The sequence below is a fragment of the Myotis lucifugus genome, unplaced genomic scaffold (assembly GCF_000147115.1).
Source record: "Myotis lucifugus unplaced genomic scaffold, Myoluc2.0 scaffold_120, whole genome shotgun sequence".
In the NCBI taxonomy this organism is placed as follows: Eukaryota; Metazoa; Chordata; class Mammalia; order Chiroptera; family Vespertilionidae; genus Myotis; species Myotis lucifugus.
The window spans coordinates 2092298-2118101 of NW_005871168.1; the positions used below are offsets into that span (position 1 = coordinate 2092298).

Genomic DNA, 25804 nt, shown 5'->3' on the forward strand with positions numbered 1-25804 from the left:
TCAGGGCAGGGTCGATGGGGAAGTTGCGCGCCACCCCCTGTCACACACAGAGCAGGGCCCATCAGGGGGTTGAGGAGCTCCCCCCTGTCACACACAGAGCAGGGCCGATCAGGGGGTTGAGGAGCTCCCCCCTGTCACTCACAGAGTAGGGCCAATAGGGGAGGTGGGGCACCGCCCCCTGTCACACACAGAGCAGGGCGGATCAGGGGGTTGGGGCGCTGCCCCCTGTCATGCACAGAGCAGGGCCCATCAGGGGGGTTGGGGCTCCTCCGTACCCTGTCACACACAAAGCAGGGCCCGTGGGGGGGGTTGGGGCACCGCCCTCTATCACCCACAGAGCAGGGCTGATCAGGGGGTTAGGGCGCTGCACCCTGTCACACACAGAGCCGCAGGGTGATCAGGGGGTTGGGGAGCTCTCCCCTATCAGGCACAGAGCAGGGCTGATCAGGGGGTTGGGGCACCTTCCCCTGTCACGAACAGAGCAGGGCGGATAGGGAGGGTGTGGCCCCGCCCCCTGTCACACACAGAGCGGCAGGGCGATCAGGGGGTTTGGGCGCTGCCCCCTGTCACTTTGATCCCGGTGCTGGGAGGTCTCGCTGCTCCGCTGATCCCGGTGCTGGGAGGCATATTACCCTTTTACTATATAGGATAGAGGCCTGGTGCACGGGTGGGGGCCGGCTGGTTTGCCCTGAAGGGTGTCCTGGATCAGGGTGGGGGTCCCCACTGGGGTGCCTGGCCAGTCTGGGTGAGGGGCTGAGGGCCGTTTTCAGGCTGGCGGGTGACTGAAGCTCCCAACTGCTCCTTTTTTTCTTTTTTTCTTTTTGATTCTGGGCCAGCTTTAGCTCTGAGGCTCAGCTCCAGTCTGAGGCCTCAGCTGCTGAAAGCAGGTTTCTGGCCTTTGTTTACCTTCTGTATTTGAAACAATGTTGCGGTCCTGCTGGCTGAAGCCTGGCTGACTAAAGCAGGTTTCTGGGGTTTTTTTTAGCTTCTATATTTGTTACAATGTTTCTTAGAGTTGCAGCTCAGAGGCCGGCAAGGCAGGCGGGGAAGCTTGGCTTCCTCTGTCACTGAAGCAAGCAAGCCTCCCTGTTTGCATCAGTTGCCTGGCTGCCGGCTGCCATCTTGGTTGGCAGTTAATTTGCATATCTCCCTGATTAGCCAATGGGTAGCAGAGGTATGGCTAATTACCATGTTTCTCTTTTATTAGATAGGATGCTTATTTTCAACTAGAGGCCTGGTGCACAAATCCATGGGGTCCCTTGGCTTGGACTGCGGGATCGGCCAAAACCAGTAGTCCAACATTCCCTGAGGGATGTAGTAGTGTCCGAAGCAGCAGGTGGCCTGGGAGGAGCTGGAGCCCAGGTTAGGCACCCCACTACTCCCATTCATGCTGGCCCTGCTGAGCCTGCTGCCAGCACTGCTGGGTAGGCTCACTGCCCCTCAGCTGCTGGCACTGCCACAGTTGTGCTCACCAGCTGTGAGCTTGGCATCTGGCACCTGTCGGTCAGCTTAGCAGTGCTCCCGCTGTGGGAGTGCACTGACCACCAGGGGGCAGATACTGCTTTGAGCGTCTGCCCCCTGGTGGTCAGTGTACATCATAGTGACAGGTTGATCAGTCAACTGACTTGTCGCTTAGGTTTTTATATATATAGATATCTCCTTATTTGTAATTGTTTATTGTAATGTTTGCAAGATGTGTAATAATACCTCCACTTTTATTCTTATACTAAAGGCTCAGTGCATGAAATTTATTCACTGGTAAGTTCCCTAGCAGCTGCTGACTGCCAGCTACTGGCCAGGGACTCCCTCCCTTCCCCTGGTAGCCTGCTGCTGCCGCTGCAACCCCTGCCACTCAAAGCCGCCCTACCTTCCCCTGGCCAGCCCTGCCCCCTGGTAGAACTCCCAGATGAACTGCTGGTCAAAGGGACAATTGCATATTATGCTTTTATTATATAGGATACTGTAGATTTATATTTTCTCTCATCTCCTTTTTTATTGTCCCTACCCTTCCTTTCTCTCTTCTATTTTAACCATCCTGGACAACGTTTTATCAGTTTTGTTATTCAAAGTATAAACTTTTAACTTTTTTAGTTTTATTTATTTGTTTTCTAGTTAATCAATTTCTATTTTTTTCTTCTACTTACTTTTTTGTTGCTTCTTAAGATAGAAACTAATACCAATTATTTGGACATTACTTCTTTCTAATATGAATATTTAAAGTGATAAATTTCCCAAAAAAGTGATAAATTTCTCTATAAGCACTTCTTCAGCTGAATCTTTTAATTTAATATTTTGTTACTTAATAATTTTTAACATAACTTTTGATATTTAGTATAGAGTTGAAAAAATGCTTTCCACTTCTTCTAAGGATTTCTGTTTTTTTACAGAGGTTATTTAGAAGTTCATTGTTGAATTTCCTAATGTTTTGGGATTTTCCAGATAGCTTTTAATTACTGATTTCAAATTCAATTCCTCCAAGGTCAGAGCATGTATATTGTAAGAATATGGCCTTTTAAATATGGAGATTTATTTTAATGGACCAGCATTTGTTCTTAATGAATGTTTCTTATGCACTTGAAAAGTATGTGGATTTTTCTCTTTTAGAGTAGGATGTTAAATAAATGTCAGGTCAAATTAGTTGGTAGTATTATTCAGGTCCTTAATGTTTTTCTGTCTATTCTTTTAATTAATAAAAAAGAGACTAGCAATTTATTATAATTGTAAGCTTGTTTATTTTTTCTTTCTGTATATAATGTATTGTTTCATGTATTTTGTTACTCTGTTTTAAGTGAATGCATTTTAAGATTGTTATATCTTATTAATGAACTTATCCTTTATCATTATGAAATGTCTTACCTATTTACTAGTAAGATTTTTGTCTGTAATTTACTTTATCTGATATTAGGATAGCCACATCATATTATAAGTGTTTACTTGGTTTGTATTTTTTCAATCCTTTTATTTTAACTTCTGTTTCTCTGTATTTAAGGTATATTTCTTTTAAAAACATATATTGTTAGCTCTTTCTTTTTTTACCCAATATGACAATCATTGCCTCTTAATTGGCTTATTTAGACTATTATCTTCAATGGAATTCATTTGATGCATTGGGGCTTAATATTACAATATCACTATTTATTTTCTAAGTTATTCCTATTTACCTAATTTCCTGATTTCTTTTGGATGAATTAAAATCCTTTCTATACTATATTTTATGTCTAGTATACCTCTTTTTAAAAATATATATATTTTGATTGATTCCAGAGAGGAAGGGAGAAGGAGAGAGAAATAGAAACATCAGTGATGAAAGAGAATCATTGATGGAATCATTGGCCGGCTGCCTCCTGCACACCTTTTACTGGGGATTGAGCCCACAACTCAGGCATGTGCCCTGACAGGGATTTGAACCATGACCTTCTGGTTCATAGGTCAACGCTCAACCATTGAGCTGTGCTATACCTCTTTTTTAATGGTTACTCTAAGATTTGCTTATAGGATAAGGATCTAAAAATATATAATTCCATTTTCCTTCCTCTCACTCTTTCTGCTATTGTTATGCCTTTTGCTTGTATACTAGAGGTCTGGTTCATGAATTCTTGCACGGGTGGGGTCCCTTTGGGTGGCCTGCAGGGATCGGGCCAAAACCCGCAGTCCAACACTGCCTGCAGCTCCTACCTACTGCTCCAGTTCATCCTGGCCCCACTGTGCCTGCTGTGGGCTCTTGCCCAATTAGTCCCAATCCAGAGAGGCTCATGCTGCCACAGCAGTGCTTGCCAGCCATGAGCCCTGCATCTGGCGCCCTCCCAAGGGGAGTGGCCTGTGGGATCAAGCTGAAACTGGCTCTCCAACATCCCCCAAGGGGTCCTGGATTGTGAGAGGGCACAGGCCAGGCTGAGGGACCCCTCAGGTGCACGATTGGGCTGGGGAGGGACTGAGGGAGGGCTCCAGGGCATGTCCAGCCCATCTTGCTCAGTCCTGATCAGCCGGACCCCAGCAGCAAGCTAACCTAATGATCAAAGCATCTGCCCCCTGGTGGTCAGTGCACATCATAGCGACTGGTCAACCAGTTGACTGCCCTCTGGTGGTCTGTGCACATCATAGCAAGTGGTTGAACACCTTAGCATATCATTAGCATATTGCTTTGATTGGTTGTTCAGTTGTTCTGCTTTTCGGTCTATTTGCATATTACCCTTTTATTATATAGGATATGTAACAAATGCCAATATGCAAACTAAAGTGTTATTATTGGTTGTGTTTTAAATTGTCTACAGATAGAAAGCTATGAAAATGGTAAGATCAACCTTGTTTATTTCCCTTTTTTTACAATCTTGCCCTTTGTTTCACATATTTTGTCTAGTATTCTACTTGTTTATGGTGGGTTTCCATGTCCATAGCTGTTACTTCTTCATGGCAAGAAATAGAAGTATCCTGTGAATTATTTATTTCATATAGTACACTCTTGTGTTTTAGAATTTCCATTTGTTATCTTTTATATTTTCCACTTCCTCTGAAATTTCCCCTTTTGTTTATTGATTATAACTCTATTAAGTTCATGAACATATTGTAGTAGCTACTTTGAAGTCCTTGTCCCTAGTTTCAACATTTGTATCACCTAATGGTATATGTATACTGATTTATTTTCTCTTGATCTTGGGTCTCCTTTTTCTAGTATTTTGTTAATATTTTGCTTGTTTTTCTATACCCGCTAATTTTTTTACTGTACACTGGACATTGCAGGTGACATACTATAAAATTTTGTTATCTTCTGAACAGTAGTGATTTTGTTCTAGACACAGTTACATTACTGGCTGACCATCTTGATCCTGTGTTGGCTTGCTTTTTTACATTTTGTTAGTATTCTAATTGTTTATGGTGGATTTGCATGCCTGTAGCTATTATTTCTTCATGGCCAGTAATGGAAGTATCCAGTTAGTATGGAGCTGTTGATCTTTTGATTTTATTCTTAAGTTAAAACTTCAGTTTGATTTTTACTTCTAAGGCATAGCCCACTTGAGGTTTCAGTGAAATGTTTAATATGTTTATCTAGTTCCCCTAAGTTGATTAAATTAAAACTTCAAACACAATTTTCTCAGCAGTGGACAGATGCAGGAAAAGTCTGTTCAGCCTTTTCAGTCTTCTAGCTTTTGGTTCTTACCAAACCCTTCTTTCTCACCATATGTCTTCTTTCTGCATGCACAGAGTTCACCCCAGGACAGAGGGGGATATATCTACAGGTTTTGGAACATCATTCTCCTGTGGCCTCCTATTTCACGTGGTTTCTCTTTTAATTTTCAGTCACTCTGAAGCTTTGAACACTATCCTCTTACACATCACATCAATAAGATTAAGGTTTTCAGCTTGTGTTCTAGCTGACTAGCCCTGCATGGATTGAGGTCTCCCAGGGAGAAAAAGAAACTCATAAATTTAGATTTTCCCTATTGTGGTCCTTTCTTTCAAGAGGCAATATCTCCAGTTCTCCCTGCTTTTATTTGCTTGTCATAATCTTTAACTTTTAAAAAATATCCTACCAAGAATTTATATATTTTAAAAACACTGTCTAGTGTTTGATGCAAGCCAATTTGCCATTCCATTGTCTTCTGTTTATTTTTTGAAATGATGCACAGAGAGCATACTGCTCATTTCTGGAAATCATTTCTTATTACAAAGTATTTATTGTATCTGAAGAGATTTAGCATTCCTTTGTAGTGGCAAATATTTTTAGATTCTCCATTGTAGTGGTAACTTTTTTTTTTTTAGATTCTCCAAGTTTCCCTTCTTATATATAATAAGGAATTGAAGAGAAAAAGTTATAGTACTAACTTTCCTCTAAATTGCCTTTCCTTTCTTAATTAGTCATACAGACTGAATTAATTTATTAACCTGAGGGAAACCTACAATCTTGCCCTTCTGAGATTTTTTTTAATAAATTGGACTAAGAAAGAAATACAGGTACACCCAAAAGAATTTAACTGACATATATATTCCATTTATAGTATTTAGAAATAAGTTAATTCTTAACTTAATTTAGATATGAGACACATTTAAAAGATGTAGTTTTCTATGAGAGCTCCTAGAAGACTAACGAACCTTGTTTTCATTTTTTACTGTCTCTCTAGCACTTATATTAAATGGATTGAATATAATTGTTTAACTAAAGATAAGGAAGATTGAATATCTATATTTTCCTCTTTATTTTTCTATAATATTTAATTATGAATATAATTTTCAAGCATGGCAACGTTTTGTTATTGTTTTATAGTGACTACCTGTTTGTTTCCCAATATTTTGGGGATTTATAACACTATGAGGCAAGTAAATAATTGCAAGAATATCATTTTACCATGTTCATGTCATGACAGTTAAGAAATGAATGAATGTATAGGACTTGAAAATGATAAAGTGAATATACAATTATTTTAAAACAAAGGGAAAGTTTCACTTAACTCATATTATTTTAAGAAGACTAAGTCTTTAAATGCAAAATGAGTACCTTTTAATTTATAGTTTCATGTATCATGCAAAGGTGTTAGAATCTTTCTATGAAATAAAAGTAACCTCCTAAATGATAGTTTTATCTCTCATTCAATAGGTAGAATATGCAATATTCCAATTGTAATCACGGAAAATGGAATATTTTTTCACTTGAAATGAAAACACGTGCACACACCCATATTCACACACACACAGCAAGCAAAATTCAACCCAGAAAAGGCTATTTGTCCCCAATAGACTTATTTCTTTTTAATAAATACTGTTGTACTAAAGAAGCCCTTAATCGTTTCTTTAATTACCGCTGCATATCTACCTTAACATCTTGTCTGATAATCTTATCTACACAACTGTTATTCCTTGGTTGAAAGTGATTGTGATGTTTAACTTCCTGTTCTGTTTCAATTTATGCTTCTCCTATTGTCTGTGTAGCACTGGAAACAGCACTTAAAGTGACTCAAGCTCTCCCTCATTTTCCCTCTGCTTTAATTAAGTCATGTATTGACATTTGATGTAATTTATAGCTGATAAATTCAGATTTGTCTTATGCCAGACCATGTACTGTTTCATCTATTCCTTCTCAGTTTAGTTTTCATTCCAGAAAGTTCCATTAAGAGGCCATTAATTAAAATGTTGTGTAAACATAATAAACAGTCTTACACAGGCTTAAAAGTAAAATTGGTCTTTTGTATGTAGCTTTCACTGGTAAGATGACTTTTACATCAATGTGTCCATAGTTCTATATATTGGTGCACTCACAAACACACAAATGCTACCAAATGCATTTACATACATAAGCATCCAACAGTATGCCTTATAACAATGTGACATTGACTTAAAATTTTTAGTAATTGTGCTTTATAATATAGCTAGTATTTCTTTAATCATTTGGTCATTTCACACTTACCTTACATAGTTGGTAATAATATATGGAACAGGTGCAAACTTTCACAATAATAGGTACTCTTGAATCTGATGTGTATAATTAATTTTTAGTGAAACAAATTAGTTTTGTTCTTCATTACTCTCCAATAGAAGGAATACATTATATTTCACTATATTTTTTGTCTGCAAGAACAATGGAGCATTACAGGTCACACACAACAATCTTCTCTATGCTATAATTAGTGCAACTCACAACATTGTTTCAAAAATAGCATAAGGAAGAGTAATATACCTATGGTAGCAGCATAAGGAAGAGTAATACACCTATGGTAACAAATATTGCACTATATTAAATATGATATTTTATTAACCTTTTACACAAATGAAGAAATGTTCTTTTCTCTTTGTTCTGTGAGGTATTATTTTCTCTTTAGTAGCTAAAATAAATCATTTTAAATACATTTTGACTATATTTATATATAAAATAATTAAGGGCAGATAAATTGGGAAAGGTTTACTAACTATATAAGTGAATCTGTATTTTGTCTTAAATTAAACACAAAATACATTTTAGAAATGAAATAAAAGTACGTATAAAAAAGGCTAGCTGCTATAACAAAGAAGCCTGCATTCTGATTGTCTTAACAATTGACAAGTTTCTTTCTTATTTATAGCCCAGTCTAAACTGGGGTAGCAGATTTTATACAGTTATTCAGGATATTTCAGTCTTTCCAGTTAATGGCTCTCCCATCTCTTAGGGAGGCGATGTCCCCTAAGTATTGTCACAGCATATGGATCAAGTCTGAAGGTAGTACCTAGTATGCATCACTTGTGCCCATGTACCATTGGCCAATACTCATTCACTTTGTTACACTCAACTATAAGGCAGTCTGGGTATTGTGGGCTGATTTTCTTATCTGGAATAAAAGAGAAACTGCAATAAGCAAGTCACCTGTGGTTTGCAGGACTCTCACATCTAGACAGTTTACAACTTACATACTTGAAGTTACCTGAGTGGCTCTTAAAATAAACTTTAACCTTAAGTAGGCCATAATTTTGAGTCACAAACTACTGTGTTTCTATTAACCTCTTTACATACAACATCTAAACAACCCTCATAAATAGAAGGCACTGTTGTCAACGAACAAAAACTGGTTCTCAAAAAGTTTAAGTGCCCTGCAGAAGCTCACTGCTTACTTAGCTAGTAAGTGGCAGAGATGGTATTCAAATACAGAACCTCAAAGTCCATGATCTTTGTAATATATTTCAGTGCCATGATAACTAATAAAAATTATACATTCCTTTGATAAGATATGCTAAAATTTGCCATTTATATTTGGATTATAATTTACTTATAAATAGGATTTGATTAGTCACTAATAAGGTATAATATTGACATTGGAATCAGTTCCAGTGGTCGGCAAACTCATTAGTCAACAGAGCCAAATATCAACAGTACAACGATTGAAATTTCTTTTGAGAACCAAATTTTTTAAACTTAAACTATATAGGTAGGTACATTGTTATTAACTTAATTAGGGTACTACTAAGGCTTAGGAAGAGCCACACTCAAGGGGCCAAAGAGCCGCATGTGGCTCGCGAGCCGCAGTTTGCCAATCACAGGTTTAGCCTATCACAAACAAAGCTTTTACAAATATTCATGTATTAGTCTTTATATGAACATTTGATTCCAAGTTGTAGTAATTACATACCACAAGTGGAATATCTCTTAGTAATAAAATAGAATAAACTACACACAGCAACATAGATGAATCTCAAAATTATTGTGCTGAGTGAAAGCCAGATAAAACAGAGTACATACTGTATAATTCCATGTATATAAAATCTAGGAAATAAAGATAATCTACAGTGACAGATCAATGGTTGCCTGGGAGTTAGCATGGAGATGTTGAAAGGAGGGATAATAAATGGGCAGGAGGAAACTTTGGGGACCAAAGGATATATTCATTATCTTGATAATAGTAATGGTTTCAGGCCTGTATGCATATGTCAAAACAATTAAATTACTACTTTATATATGTCAGTTTATTATATGTTTATTATGCATCAATAAAGCTATTAAAATACCTTAAAAAAGAAAAATCACTTAATTCTCAGTGTTTAAATTTCTTAATCTGTTAAACACTACATCTTTGTTCTTCAGTGATATTATGATTATGCCTATTTAAAAATGTGGATTAAGACTTCTAAAATTACCTCAGAGAGGTCTAGATTATCAAAAACATGACTACTTCTAGAATAATCTTAGTTTAGGTTTAAATGTATGCTTTAATTATGTAGACCTTAGAATTATATTTCAAGTTGTCCTTTGAGCTCAACTTTTAAGTGGATTTTCAAGTTGGTTTCATATACTTTATGGTAATATACAAGTTTTATCTTTTCATGACATTTTAATTATAAATACTAATCTTTACGAAAGGATGTTTACATAATCGCATTGTTTTATGCATTGATTTTAATACATTCCAGAAAATTAAGTGGTTTGACCAAAATAAGTTCCTTGGTATGATATTAAAGACAGTATTAAGTCCCATATTTTTGAATCATGAACATTTGAATTTGGACCATGCTGTAAAGGAAAGAGAATTTGCAAAGACCCTGTGCTGATTGTGGCAGTTGCATTTTTTTGTTGTATGAGACTACATTAAAAGACTCTTTACCTAACGAAGAAGAGTTGCCATTATTTCAACCCCTAGTAATTGTTTTAGTACTCATTTATAAGGTGGTAAACCGAGAAGCAGTTCTGAATCTATTCATAATAGTAAACCAATCATAAGAGAGCAATGTGGGTTTTTTTGTTTAATTTAATTTATTTTATTTACTGATTAGCAATGTTTTAAATCACATTTCAAACTCATGATTTGATTATTCTTCTGTAACTTATAAAATATTCTCATCAATAATTGTGACAGGTTCAGGACACAACCAATATTACTTGCTTTCAAAGGAATTTTCTATTTTTTTGTGTGTGTGGCTTTAGAGCACCATGTGTATTGTGGTGTTTGTTTTTGTATTAATATTTACTAAAACTATTGTTTCTTCCATAGGCGGACGTAATGAAGTTGTCATTACTGAAAACAATAACAGCATAACTGAGCAAATCACTGATGTTGTGAAGCAACCAGCCTTTATAGCTGGTATTGGTGGTGCCTGCTGGGTAATTTTGATGGGTTTTAGCATCTGGTTGTATTGGCGAAGAAAGAAGAGAAAGGGACTCAGTAATTATGCTGGTAAGAGACTATTTCCAGCCAAGAAAACCTCTTATCTTTAGGAATGTGTTGAAATGAAAAAGGATGGAATGGGATGGAATACTAGAAGAGTGAATGAATGAATCTTTTTGGCTTGTTTTAAACATCTGTTCTGTAAAATGCAATTATAAACGACATGCTTTAATGCATTGCTATTCAGTATATCACATTATGACCATAAGGCAATCTTTTTGCTTGAATTTTCAATGAAGCATAACGAGAGTGCACAAGATAAATGCTTAACCATTTTTTTCAACTAGTTCTTCAAAACACAGAAATACACAGACTTTGCATGCTATGAAGCCGTTCCTTGAGATTGTCTTTAGGCAAGAGGATTACTAAAATGCTCAGGAAAAAAGTCTTGACAGAATTAATAAGACTGGTGATGCATGAATTAAGGATTCACTAGTCACTTAAATAGATGTCTGGTTCAAGGTGATGAATCAGCATTTTAGAAAGGAGAAGGAAAAGAAGCAGCAGAAGAAAAAGAAGGTCCTATGTGTTCTACCTGCCGGAAAAGATGTTTTGTTTTACAATCCAAAACAGAATTTCAAGGTTTTCAAAATTGTGGGCTTTAAAATATTTCTAAGATGAGAGAGAGAGAGAGAGAGAGAGAGAGAGAGAGAGAGAGAGAGAATTATTGTCAGTGACGAAAAGAATGAACTCAGTAATGAAGCTCAATAACAATTTTGACTGCAATTCATTTTAAATATTTTATCTAACAATCAAAGAAATTGTCTCACCGTATTTTATACTTTTAGAGTTTATAAGCTAACGATTTTGATTTAACATCATTCTACAAACACTTTAGAATTTTTTGAGAAATTTTATTCAATCTATACTAATAAAGAGCTAATATGCTAATGGTTGATACACCATAACAGGTAATGACCGGGTCATTAGCATATTAGCCGGGGCGTTGCTCTGGAGTTGGGCGGAAGTGGGGAGGAGCCGGGAGGAGGCAGGACCATCTCATGCTGGGGAGGGCAGGGGTGAGAGCGCATAGCCCCCCCTCACCAGTCCTTCGCCACCCACCGCTCACACTCTGAGTGCCCTGCAGCCCACCTGCCAGGGGAAGGAGCACAGTGCAGCAGGCAGGAGGCTTCTGCTCTCTTCTGGAGCCATGGTGGGGCGGAGCCGCAGTGTTGCTCTGGACATGGGGCAGAAGCGGGGAGGCACCCAGAGAAGGCAGGACCAGCCTGAGGTCAGTGGAGGGACTGAGTGTGGGGCTTGAGGCGGCCAGAGAAGGCCAGAGGGTTTGGGGGCTGGGCCAGGTGCGCTGGAGCTCTGCGTGGACAGGTTTGGGTGTGAAGACAGGGCTGCAGGTGGGTGGGCCGTGCTGGGCTCCTAGTCTTCTATAACCTTGGTAAGAAGCATAAATACCTTAATAACTGATTTTGACAAGAGTTTCATTGCTTATTAAGCTTATAAGCTGCTGTAGTTTGTAGACTTCTAAACTGCTGAGAATGTCTAAATAATGAAAATGAAAAATCAAAGCACCTACTTGTTGTCTGGTCAGTTATTTTACAGCATTTAAATATGATCATTTGATTATAACATTGTGGCTCATGTCCATATCTTATGAAAATAAAGGTTATTACTTACTGGATAGAATAATCCCCAGCACTAGAGAAAGTATCGTAGTGTCTCCATTGGAAAGGGGCTTCCATGCTTTGTGATCTGCTGTCTTTGTTATTGATTGCTGACTCAGTCTTGCTTATGCTTTGAGAGCCGACCCACCACACCAGTGAGGGATTCTTTCCAGAAAGGGATGGCAGGCAGTAACTGCTGAGTGTCAGTCTTGAACCTTGATGATACTTTAATGTACCTTCTTGATTTGCAATGCAGTGCTCCACCTTCATTCCTGGAAGGTACTATCAACCCATGTGTTTAGTCACTTACAATGTTACATTTTATCTCTGTGACACCTTCATAGACTAGCAAATCTTATAAAGCATATGGAAGAACAGATTTCATTCAAGGACTACTTTGTGTTTATCCCTTTGCTTGGCTTTAGTGAAAACATTAAAATATTGACTACACTAGTCACTGCAGTGCAGTGTGGCAGTTTTACTCTCTACACTTCTTCATTCACTCATGCCTCATAAATAACAAAGCTTTCATAATTAGTAGGTTTGTGCTTTAGTAAAATTATGTTAGATATTTCTCCTTTTTCTTTTTTTTTTCTTTTTTTAACAACAGGTTGTGGGGTTTTTTGTTGTTCTTTTTTGTTGTTTTTTTTTTGCAAAATCTATGTATTTGATTTGAAAATTTCTGTTGGTCTTTGAGCTTGACAAGAATAGTCCATTTACTATTATCATTTCTCATAGTGATTGATATCCATCTGCTTGTAGAAGAACTGCTAACTCAGAAGGTGTATGCCCTTCAAATATTTTGGAATAAGGCCAAACCAGAAAGCAGCCTTTCAAAACCTTTATACTTAATTGATAGATGGCTGTCTCTCAGAATGGATTCACCTTCAACTAGTAATTTGCCTTCCAGCAACTGCTGTTCCTTTCTTGTATGTGAGAAGCAAATGAAAATTGAAACCACAGGTACCTAGCATTGCATATCTGACTTGCTGATATTTTCTACACATTTCCCTCCAGAAATAGCCTATCCTCTACCTGTTAAAGTGTTCATTCTTGCCCTTATACAATGTAAAGAATATGGGGATTTTAAATAGGAATGATTAATGGAATATATATTTTTCATGGGTTTAAATTCTGATATTTCATGCATGAGCTAATGATCTATTTTTAAGAGCACAGAGATTTCACACAGGGCTACTTTTCTCTGAAGTGTGTTATGAAATTATATTGAATAAGTTGTGTACTGGTTCTGTTTATATTTTTATTTTCATAAACATTTCTCTTGGGATCATAAATTTCACAAGAAAATGAGATTTTACTTGCAAGATGAAAAGCCTAACATTTCTACTTTTTCACTACAGTGTAATATCTGTATAATCTCAAAACTTTATTGTTGACATGATAGCAAAATAATTTTTTCAAATAAAATTTTGGATACTTATTTAAATTAATTTACATTATAAGATACTTCCTTTATTTCAAGCCCTAAGTGTGATATGGTATTATACTTAAATATCTGCTATGTTACACATATTAAGAAACATATATTTTAATGAAGCTGGACCGATCTGAGTAGAATTGCACTGTAGGTAGAATTTGACTTCAGCACTCCCCTTTTCCTGCTCCTTTCCAAGTCTCTTCATCTCCACTAGAGGTAGAATAAGGGAGATTTTAACTAGTGGGGAGACATGTAAATACCTTTCAGGTTGGAAATTCTTACTCTTGCAGGATGTCTCCCACTCATCCTTTTTAGGCAAAAACTTATTCAGGGACTGTTATTGCTGCTCTTCTTTGACGCTCCATCATGTGAAAAACTGTATTTGAATGCTTAGAAGGAAGGGAAAGAAAACCTGCCCCTCAGTACTGATATTCTTATGTCAGGTTTAACATATTTATCAGAGAACACTGGCAGTTTAACACTTTAGATTATAAAGACAACTATCAAGAATCAAATGCAAACTTGTACCTTTAAATGACCTGAAAGAATTTCGCTGAACATGTTTTGCTTCTTTACATAGTAGAAATTAGAGATTTCCCCAGGGCAATGTAACACACTAACTTTCTATCATATTTTTCCTCTTTATCCTTTATTTAAATTCTTCAAAAACAAATATGCACTACAGGTTTCCACGTGGTGCAAAGGGCATCTACATTTGAAAAAGCATCCTCAGATCTCTTATTCTACATGAAGTCATTTTAGATTTTTCCAGGGCAACATACAATGTTATTTATCTTAATCTTCATTTGAGCACTAACAGTCTTCTTGTCACTGCACCTGACATCCCTGACTGCTAAAATAATTTACCAACCTAGTTGTTAAAGGGTGAAATGAGCTTATAAAGAGATTTTGGCAGAAAATATTAGGTTATTTTTGAATCTAGAGTAAATGTTTGATCATATGTAAAACAGTGTTCATAAATAGAAAAATGAACAACATAAATTCAAATAAAATCCATGTAGCTTTCGTGAGGATTCTATATTATTATATATATACATATATGTATATGTATATATATATCATATGAAACATATATGTTCCTGTATTTTATGTATCTGTATTATAATCCACATGAAGGTTACACAATTCCTTTCAAATTTATGTTGTTCATATTCTTATTCATAATTTTAAAGGATCAAATTTTTAATGTAATAAATATATTTTTACTTTTAAAAAGGTGATTTTATTTTATGACTATTACCTCTGTAGATAACAGATTTTATGAAACTCAATAAGTATTAACAATTGAGTGAGCAAATTATGAAATATTAAACAATTCAAGCATAGCTTTTAAAACTGTTTCTGAGATATACATTATTTGACAAAACTATCCAAGTACCACTAAAAGATTGGATGGAATTTTTATACTCTGATTATCTGGGCTGAGTTAATGCTTATTAAAAAGAGGATTAATCTACATTCATATTTGAGAAATAGCTTATCAGGAAAGGGACCAAGGCTTGGCTGGCAACATTAAAGTTTCCATTTGGAGTAGGAAAACGTGGCCTACTGGAGATAGGCGCTCGGAAAGCTTCCTTACCCCCAAATAGCAATTTACTGCATAGCCATGCTTTCCTATCCCCTCACTCCTAGCAGGCATGAGATTAGGGTTAATCCTGTCAGATAATAGTGCAGGTACTTTGTGTATGATATAAACTTGCAGAATCTTTCTACCTTAAATTCTTTGTAAATATTGTAATATATTCAAAATATTTAATGGCATTCTAAAACATTTAAGATTGTGATTTCTGTAGATTTTTTTAGAAACCTTAGCATTATTTAGTTAGTTTTAGCTAAAAACATCCGTACATGGCTTGCTGAAAGTTCTGTTTAATATGTTAGCAGAAACTCCTGATAAAGATTCACACCTATTTCAAATTTATGTCTGATAAGCACAAAATTACTACACTGGGAGTATCAAAATCATGACTAGAATGAGATTGTCCAATCACCTATGCTCTCCCCATCCTATTTGCTTTCAGCTTCAAAGTGGTTCAACATCTCTGAAATGATAGCTACTCCAGAACAGCTTTCAATTTGCTGTGGAATTTATTTTTATGTTTCTTTCTCTTTGCACACACACAAAAAATATTGATCAAAATACCAAATGACTTCCATTTTAGGAGTTTTAATCGTTCATTCTTATATCTAGTCTGCATTTAATCCCATGTTCTGATAGAATTCAGTTAACTTTTCATTGCTATTCAAAGTAGAATAAAAGTTTTGGAGCACCTTTTCAAGGTGTCCTCTTATTTCCCTTGCTTTAAAAAGACAAGTAATTTTATTAAGATAAGGGTCTTTTCTTTTTTTTGATACACATATACAAAATAGAAAATTCTCATTATACTAAACTAGTAGCCTGGTGCACGAAATTCGTGCACATTGAAAGGGAATTAATTGGGGGAACGTAATTTGGACTCACTATCTAATATCAATAACATGTGAGCGTGAGGCAGTCCACGTTTCTGAAATTCAATGACATGAATTTTAGCTATTACTTTGCCAAATAAATGGAATTTACAGATATCATTTAAAAGAGCATTCAGCTTAATATTAAAAACTCTGGCTACAAAGTCAGTTCTGTTTTCAACTTTTTGCCAGTGTTGTAAATTGTTTGCAATATCTGCCCATTTGGGGTTGCATGTCATGGTTATGAATAAATCGGGCTTGCCATACTTTGTTACAATTGCCATAGCATCCTGATATCGCTGCTGCATATTTCTGGGACTACCTTCAGAAGATGATGGAAGTATTATCATTTTACCAATCGGCACATTGTCATTTTCAAATCTAGATTTGAGATAATCCATCAAACCACTATATTTTTCAACTCTCAACTTAGATTGGTTTACTTTGATGAAATTTATCTGATTGGCCTCCATTTTTTAATATGAATCCACAATAAACGAGTTAATTTTCCTGCATTTAAAATAGGATTAAATGTGTCCCACACAGAGAGATGAAATCTATAATACTGCATTTGTGTGTCTCGTGTCCTTACATTTTGTCTAGTATTATTGTCCATTACACTATTGTCTCTGAGTTTTAATGCAATATCTGTTCCCCGGCCTTTTTCACCATGTGGAAAAAGAATAGGATATGTCATTGCATCTAATGTAGGAAACAGGATATTGATTTGTTTCATTTTAGTGGCATTTGGATTATTGGGATCTGGTTTACAATGAATGAGCAAGTCCCTTTCAAAAGGAGGTTCTCCATCTGTGTTTCTGAATATGACAGCAACCTCGGTTACATGGGGAGAATTATATCTACCTGGGTCACTGTTACGATCATATTTAATTGCCATTGTTACTTCTGTGGGAGCAATACCTTTTGCTGCTGCTTCAGATTGGGCTTCCTTTTCTACCTAATGTAGCATCTTGTACAATTTTGTTAATTCATTTATTTCATGCATGAGGTTGTTGATGTTGATCATGAGTCTTTCTGAGCAGCCCTGTTTTTCTGGCATTGCTAATCTTTTACTTGTAGCTTCGGCTGTATCCAAAATATAGAGTTGAGCAAACTTCAGAGAAATACCATCCGAAGGATGTAAAGTTCCAGTACGGTGATAAACTTGTCCATGCATTCTAAAACAGTATGGCCCATATCCTGATGGCGATGCAATATTTGCACCCATGGAAGCAAAAGCAAAAGAACTATTTATGGAACAAATATTTTCCATGAATTTTTTACTGTCAGAATCTTCATTTGTCATTAATCTTTTTAAATATGCCGGGTAATCTGGAAAATGTATATCATTTGGACAGACTTTCCCTTTGCTACAACATCGAGTAAATTTCCTATCGGATGGTTTTTCATCAGAGAAATTTAGTGATAGGCAAAATTCACATCGAACAATCATTCCACCACAACTATGTTCGAGGATTGCATCGTCATGTACTCCATTTTCACTGAGAAGGCAGTTCCTACCGGTATTGGTAGTACTTGTTGATGACTGTTCTCTAGACATATTCTGTCTTCGCCAACGCCTTCTTTCAACTTCAAAGGCACTTTTGTCTTTAGACATTTTCTGTTGATAACACCGTGTTTTTCCGCATCAGAGCGACGTTTTTCCAGTAGCTGGTGGTCAGATACAGTGGGGCCTTGACTTATGAGTTTAATTCGTTCCGTGACGGAGCTCGTAACTCAAATTACTTGTATGTCAAATCATAAAGTGAATGAGTGAGACATGTGATGCTGGGCTGATGTTGTGGCGTTCACTGTGACGTCCACTGCTCCAACTAGTGGTGGGGTATCTGAAGCTGGCTCGTAACCCGAATTTTAGCTCACAACTCAAAGCAAAAAATCAGCCGAGAGATGGCTCCTATCTGGAAAAACTCGTTAGTCGGGACACTCGTAAGTCAAGGCCCCACTGTACATCCTGTCGCAGGCACTGCCTTCTTTCAAGATCAGACTCACGCTGCTCTGCAGACATTTTCTGTCAATAACGCCGGCATCTTTCGGCTGCAGAGCTACATTGTATCAACAGTTGTTCTTAGACATAGTCCCACCTCTCTACTGTCACAGTCTGAGATGCAGGTGAATGAGAGTCCTGGCCATCAGGCTGCTTAGAGCTGTCTGACCAATGGCTGATTCTGGCTGATCCTGTGGGGCTGGGACTTCCTCTTCCCTGTTGTCAGTTTCCACAGCTGTGATGAGGAAGCTGGGGTGACAGAGGGAGCCACGCCCTCCAAGCCACCCTCTCTCTCGCTCTCTCTATGTCCAGTGGTCTCTTGCTCTGTCAAGTCCTCCAAACCTCCCGCTCTCCACCAGAAAGGTCCCAGGAGCCCGTGGGCATGGCTAGGCACAGGCGGCCTCGCCTCCCAGGGCCGGCGAAGGTCCTGGGCGCCCGTGGCCACGGGCACCGTCGCCTCCTGGGGCACCTGACACCTGTGTATGCAAATTAACCGCCATCTTTGTCAGGTTAATTTGCATAGTCACTCTGATTGGGTGGTGGGCGTGGCTTGTGGGTATGGCTTGAGCGTAGTAGAGGGATGGCTAATTTGCATGTTTCTCTTTTATTATATAGGACTAGAGGCCCGATGCACAACATTTGTTCACTCCGTGGGAGGGAGGGGGCATCCCTCAGTCTGGCCTGCACCCTTTAGCAGTCTAGAGCCGAGCCCTTGGGGGATGTCTGACTGATGGCTTAGGCGGCTTAGGCCCGCTCCTCATGAGGAGCAGACATCCTTAGCCCTGCAGTAGGACATCCTTAGCCCTGCAGCAGAGGCAGGAGAGGCTCCTGCCACCATCACTGTGCTTGCCAGGCATTGTGGCTGAATGGCACTACTCCTGTGGGAGCACACTGACCACCAGGGGGCAGGTCCTGCACTGAGCATCTGCCCCCTAATGGTCAGTGCGCATCAGAGCAACCAGTTGTTCTGCCATTCGGTCGACTTGGATATTACCCTTTTATTATATAGGATGATTGAACACCTTCCTGGCAGAAAGTGTAGTGCTATATCCACTCTGACAGATAGTTAGATGTTAGCCTTCCTCTCCAAGAGTTTGGCTTCTACTTTTGGTGTTAGATGTGTGTATAAATGCATATATGTTTATATATACACTGGAGGCCTGGTGCACAAAAATTTGTGCACTCGGGGGGGAGGCGGGGGTCCCTCAGCCTGGCCTGTGCCCTCTCACAGTCTGGGACCCCTCGGGAGATAACGACCTGCTGGCTTAGGCCTGCTCCCGGGTGGCAGAGGGCAGGCCCAATCCCTAGGTGCAGCCCCTGGTCGGGCTCAGAGCAGGGCCAATTGGGGAGTTGGGGCGCCGCCCCCTGTCATGCACAGAGCAGGACGGATCGGGAGGTTACGATGCCACCCCTAGTCATGCTCAGGGTAGAGCCAATTGGGGGGTTGGGGCACCGCCCTCTGTCACACTCAAGGCAGAGTCGATGGGGAGGTTGTGGCGCCAACCCCTGTCACGCACAGAGCAGGGCTCATCAGGGGGGTTGGGGCTCTGTACCCTCTCACGCACAGAGCAGGGCTGATCAGGGGGTTGAGGAGCTCCCCCCGTCATGCACAGAGTAGGGCCGATAGGGGAGTTGGGGCACCGCCCCCAGTCACCCACAGAGCAGGGTGGATCAGGGGGTTGGGGTGCCGCCACTGTCACACTCAGGGCAGGGCCGATGGGGATGTTATGGCTCTACCCCGTCACACACAGAGCAGGGCCCATGGGGGGGGTTGGGGCACCACACCCTGTCACACACAGAGCAGGGCCGATCAGGGGGTTAGGGTGCTGCACCCTGTCACACACAGAGCCACGGGGCGATCAGGGGGTTGGGGTGCCTTCCCCTGTCACAAACAGAGCAGGGCGGATAGGGAAGTTGTGGCCCCACCTCCTGTCACACACAGAGCCACAGGGCAATCAGGGGGTTTGGTCGCTGCCCCTGTCACGCTGATCCCGGTGCCGGGAGGCCTCACAGCTCCGCTGATCCTGGTGCTGGGAGGCATATTACCCTTTTACTATATAGGATAGAGGCCTGGTGCACAGGTGGGGGCCAGCTGGTTTGCCCTGAAGGGTGTCCTGGATCAGGGTGGGGGTCCCCACTGGGGTGCCTGGCCAGCCTGGATGAGGGGATGATGGCTGTTTGCAGCTGGTCACACCCCCTTCAGGGTGGGGGTCCCCACTGGGTGCCTGGCCAGTCTGGGTGAGGGGCTGAGGGCCGTTTTCAGGCTGGCAGGTGACTGAAGCTCCCAACCTGTCCTTTTTTTCTTTTTTTCTTTTATTCTGGGCCAGCTTTAGCTCTGAGGCTTGGCTCCAGCTCTGAGGCCTTGGCTGCTGAAAGCAGGTATCTGATTTGTTTGGGTTCTATAATCGAAACACTGTTTCAACTCCAGCTCTGAGATCCCGGCTGGCTGAAAGCAGGTTTCTGGGGTTTTGTTTAGCTTCTATATTTGTTACAATGTTTCAAACTGCAAGCTCAGAGGCCGGCAGCAGCAGGCGGGGAATGTTGGCTTCCTCTGTCACTGGAGCAAGCAAGCCTCCTGTTAGCTTCAAGCTGCCTGGCTGCCGGCCGCCATCTTGGTTGGCAGTTAATTTGCATATCGCCCTGATTAGCCAATGGGAAGGGTAGCAGAGGTACGGCTAATTAGCATGTTTCTCTATTATTAGATAGGATGGTGTGTATAGGCCACTTCGAGTTAGTTATGTACTTACACAATGTACTATGTATTTTTGCTTTTGTGTAGTGGGTATGCAGAAGTGCATGTTATGAAGAATTCACCATTGGTTAGTATGTGCAAGTTGACTGCAACTCAATTCTGTGCCTCATCAGTTGTGCTTTTTTCTCTAATGTCATTTATTTTTCTGTCACCAACAGAGACTTCCGGTGGGGAAAAAAGAGAATCTAAATTAGGGAGAAATACTTAGCTTCTCCCTATATACCTCCTAACAGGTATTTTAAGGTGTAGCCCATCAGTGGCTGCTTATTTCCATATTCACAATGATATTCATGACACTTTCTTAACTCTATTTTAGCAGAGTAAAACAGTCACTTAGAAATCATGTAACTAGAAAGTCACATCAGATGGAGAGTTAATTAGCTGTACAGTTTTCACATTTTGTTGGGGTTATTTCCCTTAACAGGCTTCTATTTAACACCTCTCATGCTGTTTTTTTTTTTCATTAAATGTTTCAGATTAATTATCTTTTGTTGTTAAATGCAGTTATTAGGGGGACCCAATGAGTGGTGGACACACTGCCCATTCCTGATTTCCAGAACTTAAGTGCGCCACTAGAAAACAGAGTAGCAGTATTCTTCGGTCGATGCAAAGATTATGTTACGATTGTTTTATAATGCATTTGAGATGTTACCTCAAAAATTCGTAAGGTGATATACTCCAGGTGCCAGCCAGCATCCCTGAAAGCACTGCTTCAGGCCGTAGTGCCTCAGGAAGGTTCTGATGGGCCTTTGGGAATATGATCGAATCACCTTAATGTCATGAGACAGATGCCATTAGACGAACATAAGGAAAGGACTGGAGAACTGTTTTTGGAAATTTTAAAAAATGTATAGCGTGATCATATTTGATAGTGGAAATTTGGGGGACAGATGAATTACAGTGAGATTGTACAAAAGTATTTAGTATGTGTATACTTTGAGTAACAATAGGTTCCTCAGTTTACTTAAAATATGAATCAATTCATATATTTTCATTTATTTTTTATTTTTACTCACTAAATTAAAAACACACATTGTAAATAAAATCAGTGTCTTCCAAAAATAAGATATGTTGGGTTTTCATACCTGAAATGCTATTTTCCCTTCATTCCAGTGACTGGTTTAGCTGATCCATACTAATTTGAGGCATAATTTTAATTTTGACATCCATAAGTTTCTAAATACCAAATATTTTGCATGATTTTCAAGTTAAGTCATTTCATCCTAAGTAATGTGAAATTATTTGCAGACTTTATCCTACTAATCATGAATATTCACATTTCCCTGCAAAATTATTAAGTATTGTTGACTATAATTTGTTGTCTAGACCCTCTCCATACAATGCAACTTAATACCTTTCTCAGATTTGATATATTTTGGATTTCAAATATATTTGGCTGCAAAGGTTTTGAACAAGCAGTGATGCACCTGAACTGATATTGACATTCTTTGGCTCATCCCAGGAAGCCCACTTTCATGCTGTTAGTTGTTGAATGGAATCTGGTGACTGGAGGGAGTGGATTCTCCAGCTGTGATTCTATTGGATGCTTGTTGGTGTTGCTAATAAGTTCCACAGTTTTATAAAGAACTTGGGTTTGTAATCATTACATACAATTGGAATATATTCCGGATTAATTATTTGAAAACATTTTTGTGAGTGTTGGATGATGAAACAAAGCACTGAGTACATCATTCTGTATTAAATACAGGTCATATGTATTGTAACTATAGCTGTTCGACTCACAGTGCTTATCAGTGCTCCTAAAAAGATGTGTGATGGTGAGGAATATGTCCTCCACCTGTGTCACCTATATCATTGGACTATCTTGTTTCACTTTCCATTATTTGCATTCTATGCATTCCTTCTAATTAGGATACTCATATATTAATAATAAAAGTCATGATTTCATAATTCTCCAGTATAACTTGTCAGTTTTTAATGCTCCTAAATATATACACCAATTGTAACATCTGTAACATTTGACATCCAAATACAACTTGTCCCTTTGACTTAACCATACATTTGGCTTAAAGAATTTTTAAATGTCTTTTTAAAGTTGGAGCAAGTGATTGCTTTGCCCTGAGCCAAATCATTCCTTTCTACTCTCTGTACAATTACGTTAATTATATTTTATTAAAATTCCCAGAGGCCTCAGCTCTAAACTAAAGGCCAATATGTACTTTTTATTAGTTGTAATTAATATTGACTACGTGTGTGTGTATGTGTCTTTTTTTTTACAGTTACATTTCAAAGAGGAGATGGAGGACTAATGAGCAATGGAAGGTATGCTAAGGAGATTCTTTTTTTATTATTATTATTCCCATTTGTAATCAGGACGAGGGAAACTATAGTAAGAGGTTTTATTGTAATAAACGATCACTTACACGTCTGAGAATTCTAGGAGGAATTAAATGGCTTACCACAGGTTTAATGATCTATCTGTTGTGCACTTTAGAGAAATCAAGTCCAGATGTTTCATATCTCCCAGATGTCCCTGAAGAAATTAGTAGTAAATATCACAAGGAATGTGTTCATTTGTTAGCAGGATTTTTATTGCATTAATTAGACATTAGCAAATGAAGTTGCTGTTGTTTAAGACTCCTTATTGGCTCTCACTAAATTGCAGTGAGTGAACAATTACACATAATCGATCACAAAGTAAATGATTCATGTATGATGAATAGGCTGCAGATTGATAGGACTGGATTCCACAACTTTAGATACTCAATTGAAATTGATAAAATCTGATAACAAACTCATATATCCTCATCTGTTTTCCCTTTGCCAATATGAAGATTGTAATTAGGCTCTGGTAATAACTTCCAATCTCCCATAATCAATATTTTTGCAAAAAGAGATTAGGTCTAATGAGAACTACTGTATGTAGCAAGAAAGCAGTTGGATCTTCTTATTGCAGTTTCCATAGAAACTCATGTTTTTCTTAGGGATTGTACCAGAATGTCTATCCAAAAAAAAAAGTACAACGGTTAAATTATTTATTTGTGAATAATTTAATAATCTATACAGGAATTAGAATCCCCATCTTAAATATTAAATATGTGAATTCTTTATTAGCTATGATGCGAAGAAAGTTTTCTTCATGGACTTTATGAACATGCCGGATGAGATCACAGTGGATCTTTTATTACCTTAGAAGGAAACTGTAATATATACCCCTTATATTTTGCAATTTAGAAAACCTGGAAATGTGCTATTGATGGAACAGTATAAATACTATTCATTAATTTTCCTCAAGTCCTTTGCCCTAAATCAAGCATGAGGCTCATAACAGGGGTTACAGCATTCAGGGGACAGATAAATATGGGGCTTGCAGGAATCAAGGCAGCAATAGCCCCAAGTCCTGGAAATGGCTGATACTGAGCAGTCACTCTGAGCAATTGTTCCCTTGAGGTGCCAATTCATCATCAAACCTCATTTGGGGATCTTGCTATGTTACTGATTCCCACCAGTTTCAGGGCAGATGACAGAATTCACTTGGATGTCAGCAGAATCCCAGGCAGGACCCTCTGCTTCCACTGACATCTATATATAACCTAATGAACTGCTAAAGTTTCTTAATTTTAGAAAGTGTACACATTTTAATTTGAAGTAAATTAAAATCTTAAATTAATTTCAGTGCATGAGACTGGTGTCCACATCTCCCACTGAGCTTCACGAGTTGATTTCTTTTTAATTTCTGTTTTAGCCGTCCAGGTCTTCTAAATGCTGGGGACCCCAATTATCCGTGGCTTGCTGATTCATGGCCAGCCACAAGCTTGCCAGTCAACAATAGCAATAGTGGCCCAAATGAGATTGGGAATTTTGGGCGTGGAGGTAAGTGATGTTTTTCAAATTTTTTCTATTTGTTTTCTTGGATTTTCTAGATTTCTTAAAGATATATCAAAGAGTATTTTTGATCATTAAAATTAGTGAAGCACATATACTAATAGCATAATACATTTGCAGAATATTTTATTATAAAACTATTTTGCTATATTACCTTGAGTAAAACTAAGTTTTTAAGGAAGTCATTACTAACCAAGAAGATAAATATTCATAATATATTTTGTTTTTAAGACTATTAGTACAAGATTACTAAAATCAGGAACTATGCTGCTAAACAGGGCTTATAATTTTGGTCTAGTTATTTCACTTCTCTCATTCATTCATCATATATTTATTGAACATGCCCTTTGTACCTGGAATTGTGGCAGACAGTAAAAATATAATATTAATATTAAGAGAAATGGTCTGTATGCTCATCTATCTAATAATAAGGTAATATGCAAATTGGTCGGGACGCTGTCATGTAATGACCAATCAGCAGGCTGTGTGAGCAGCAGGTGTGGGCGGGGATTTGCAGCATCAGGGATGCGGGTGGGGGAGGTGGGCCCGGCAGAGGGCAGCCTGCACTCCCCACATGGCAGTGGCAACTGTAAGTGCTCCCGATGGCCACTGCCACTTGCCCAGGGCCGGCCTGGGGTTCTGGCAAGCCACCAATGGCCTCTGCTGCTTCAAGGGCCCGAGGCTCAGGCAACGAGGGCTGAACAAGACTCTGGCAAGCCTCAGTGGCTGTGATGGCTGAGGCTCAGGCAGCCTCGTGGCCGGCAGTGGCAGCAGCAGAGGCATGATTGGGGGCATCACCTTCCCCTGATTGGACGGTCACCTCCCACAGAGGGAGGCTAGACTGTGGCTTTGGTCCACTCCCCGCCGGCTCCTGGACTGTGAGAAGAGCAGGCTGGGCTGAAGGACCCCCCCCGCCAAGTGCATGCTCTCACAATCCGGGACCCCTCAGGTAGGGTCCAGTCCAGCCGTGGGCAAACTACGGCCCGAAGGCCGGATCCGGCCCATTTGAAATGAATAAAACTAAAAAAAAAAAAAAAAAAAAAAGTACCCTTTTATGTA

General features: G+C 39.0%; 1 protein-coding gene across 4 annotated transcripts in view; it reads left to right on the forward strand.

Annotated features, from left to right (window-relative positions):
• The window catches only part of ROBO2 (roundabout guidance receptor 2), a 659470-nt gene that overhangs the window by 573159 nt on the left and 60507 nt on the right, over positions 1–25804 (forward strand). For all 4 annotated transcript variants that reach the window (XM_006093706.3, XM_023758054.1, XM_006093705.3 and 1 more), the window contains 3 exons: positions 10443–10625; positions 23140–23182; positions 24606–24733. In XM_006093706.3, the coding sequence (XP_006093768.1) occupies positions 10443–10625; positions 23140–23182; positions 24606–24733 (354 nt within the window). The remainder of the gene's footprint in view (positions 1–10442; positions 10626–23139; positions 23183–24605; positions 24734–25804) is intronic.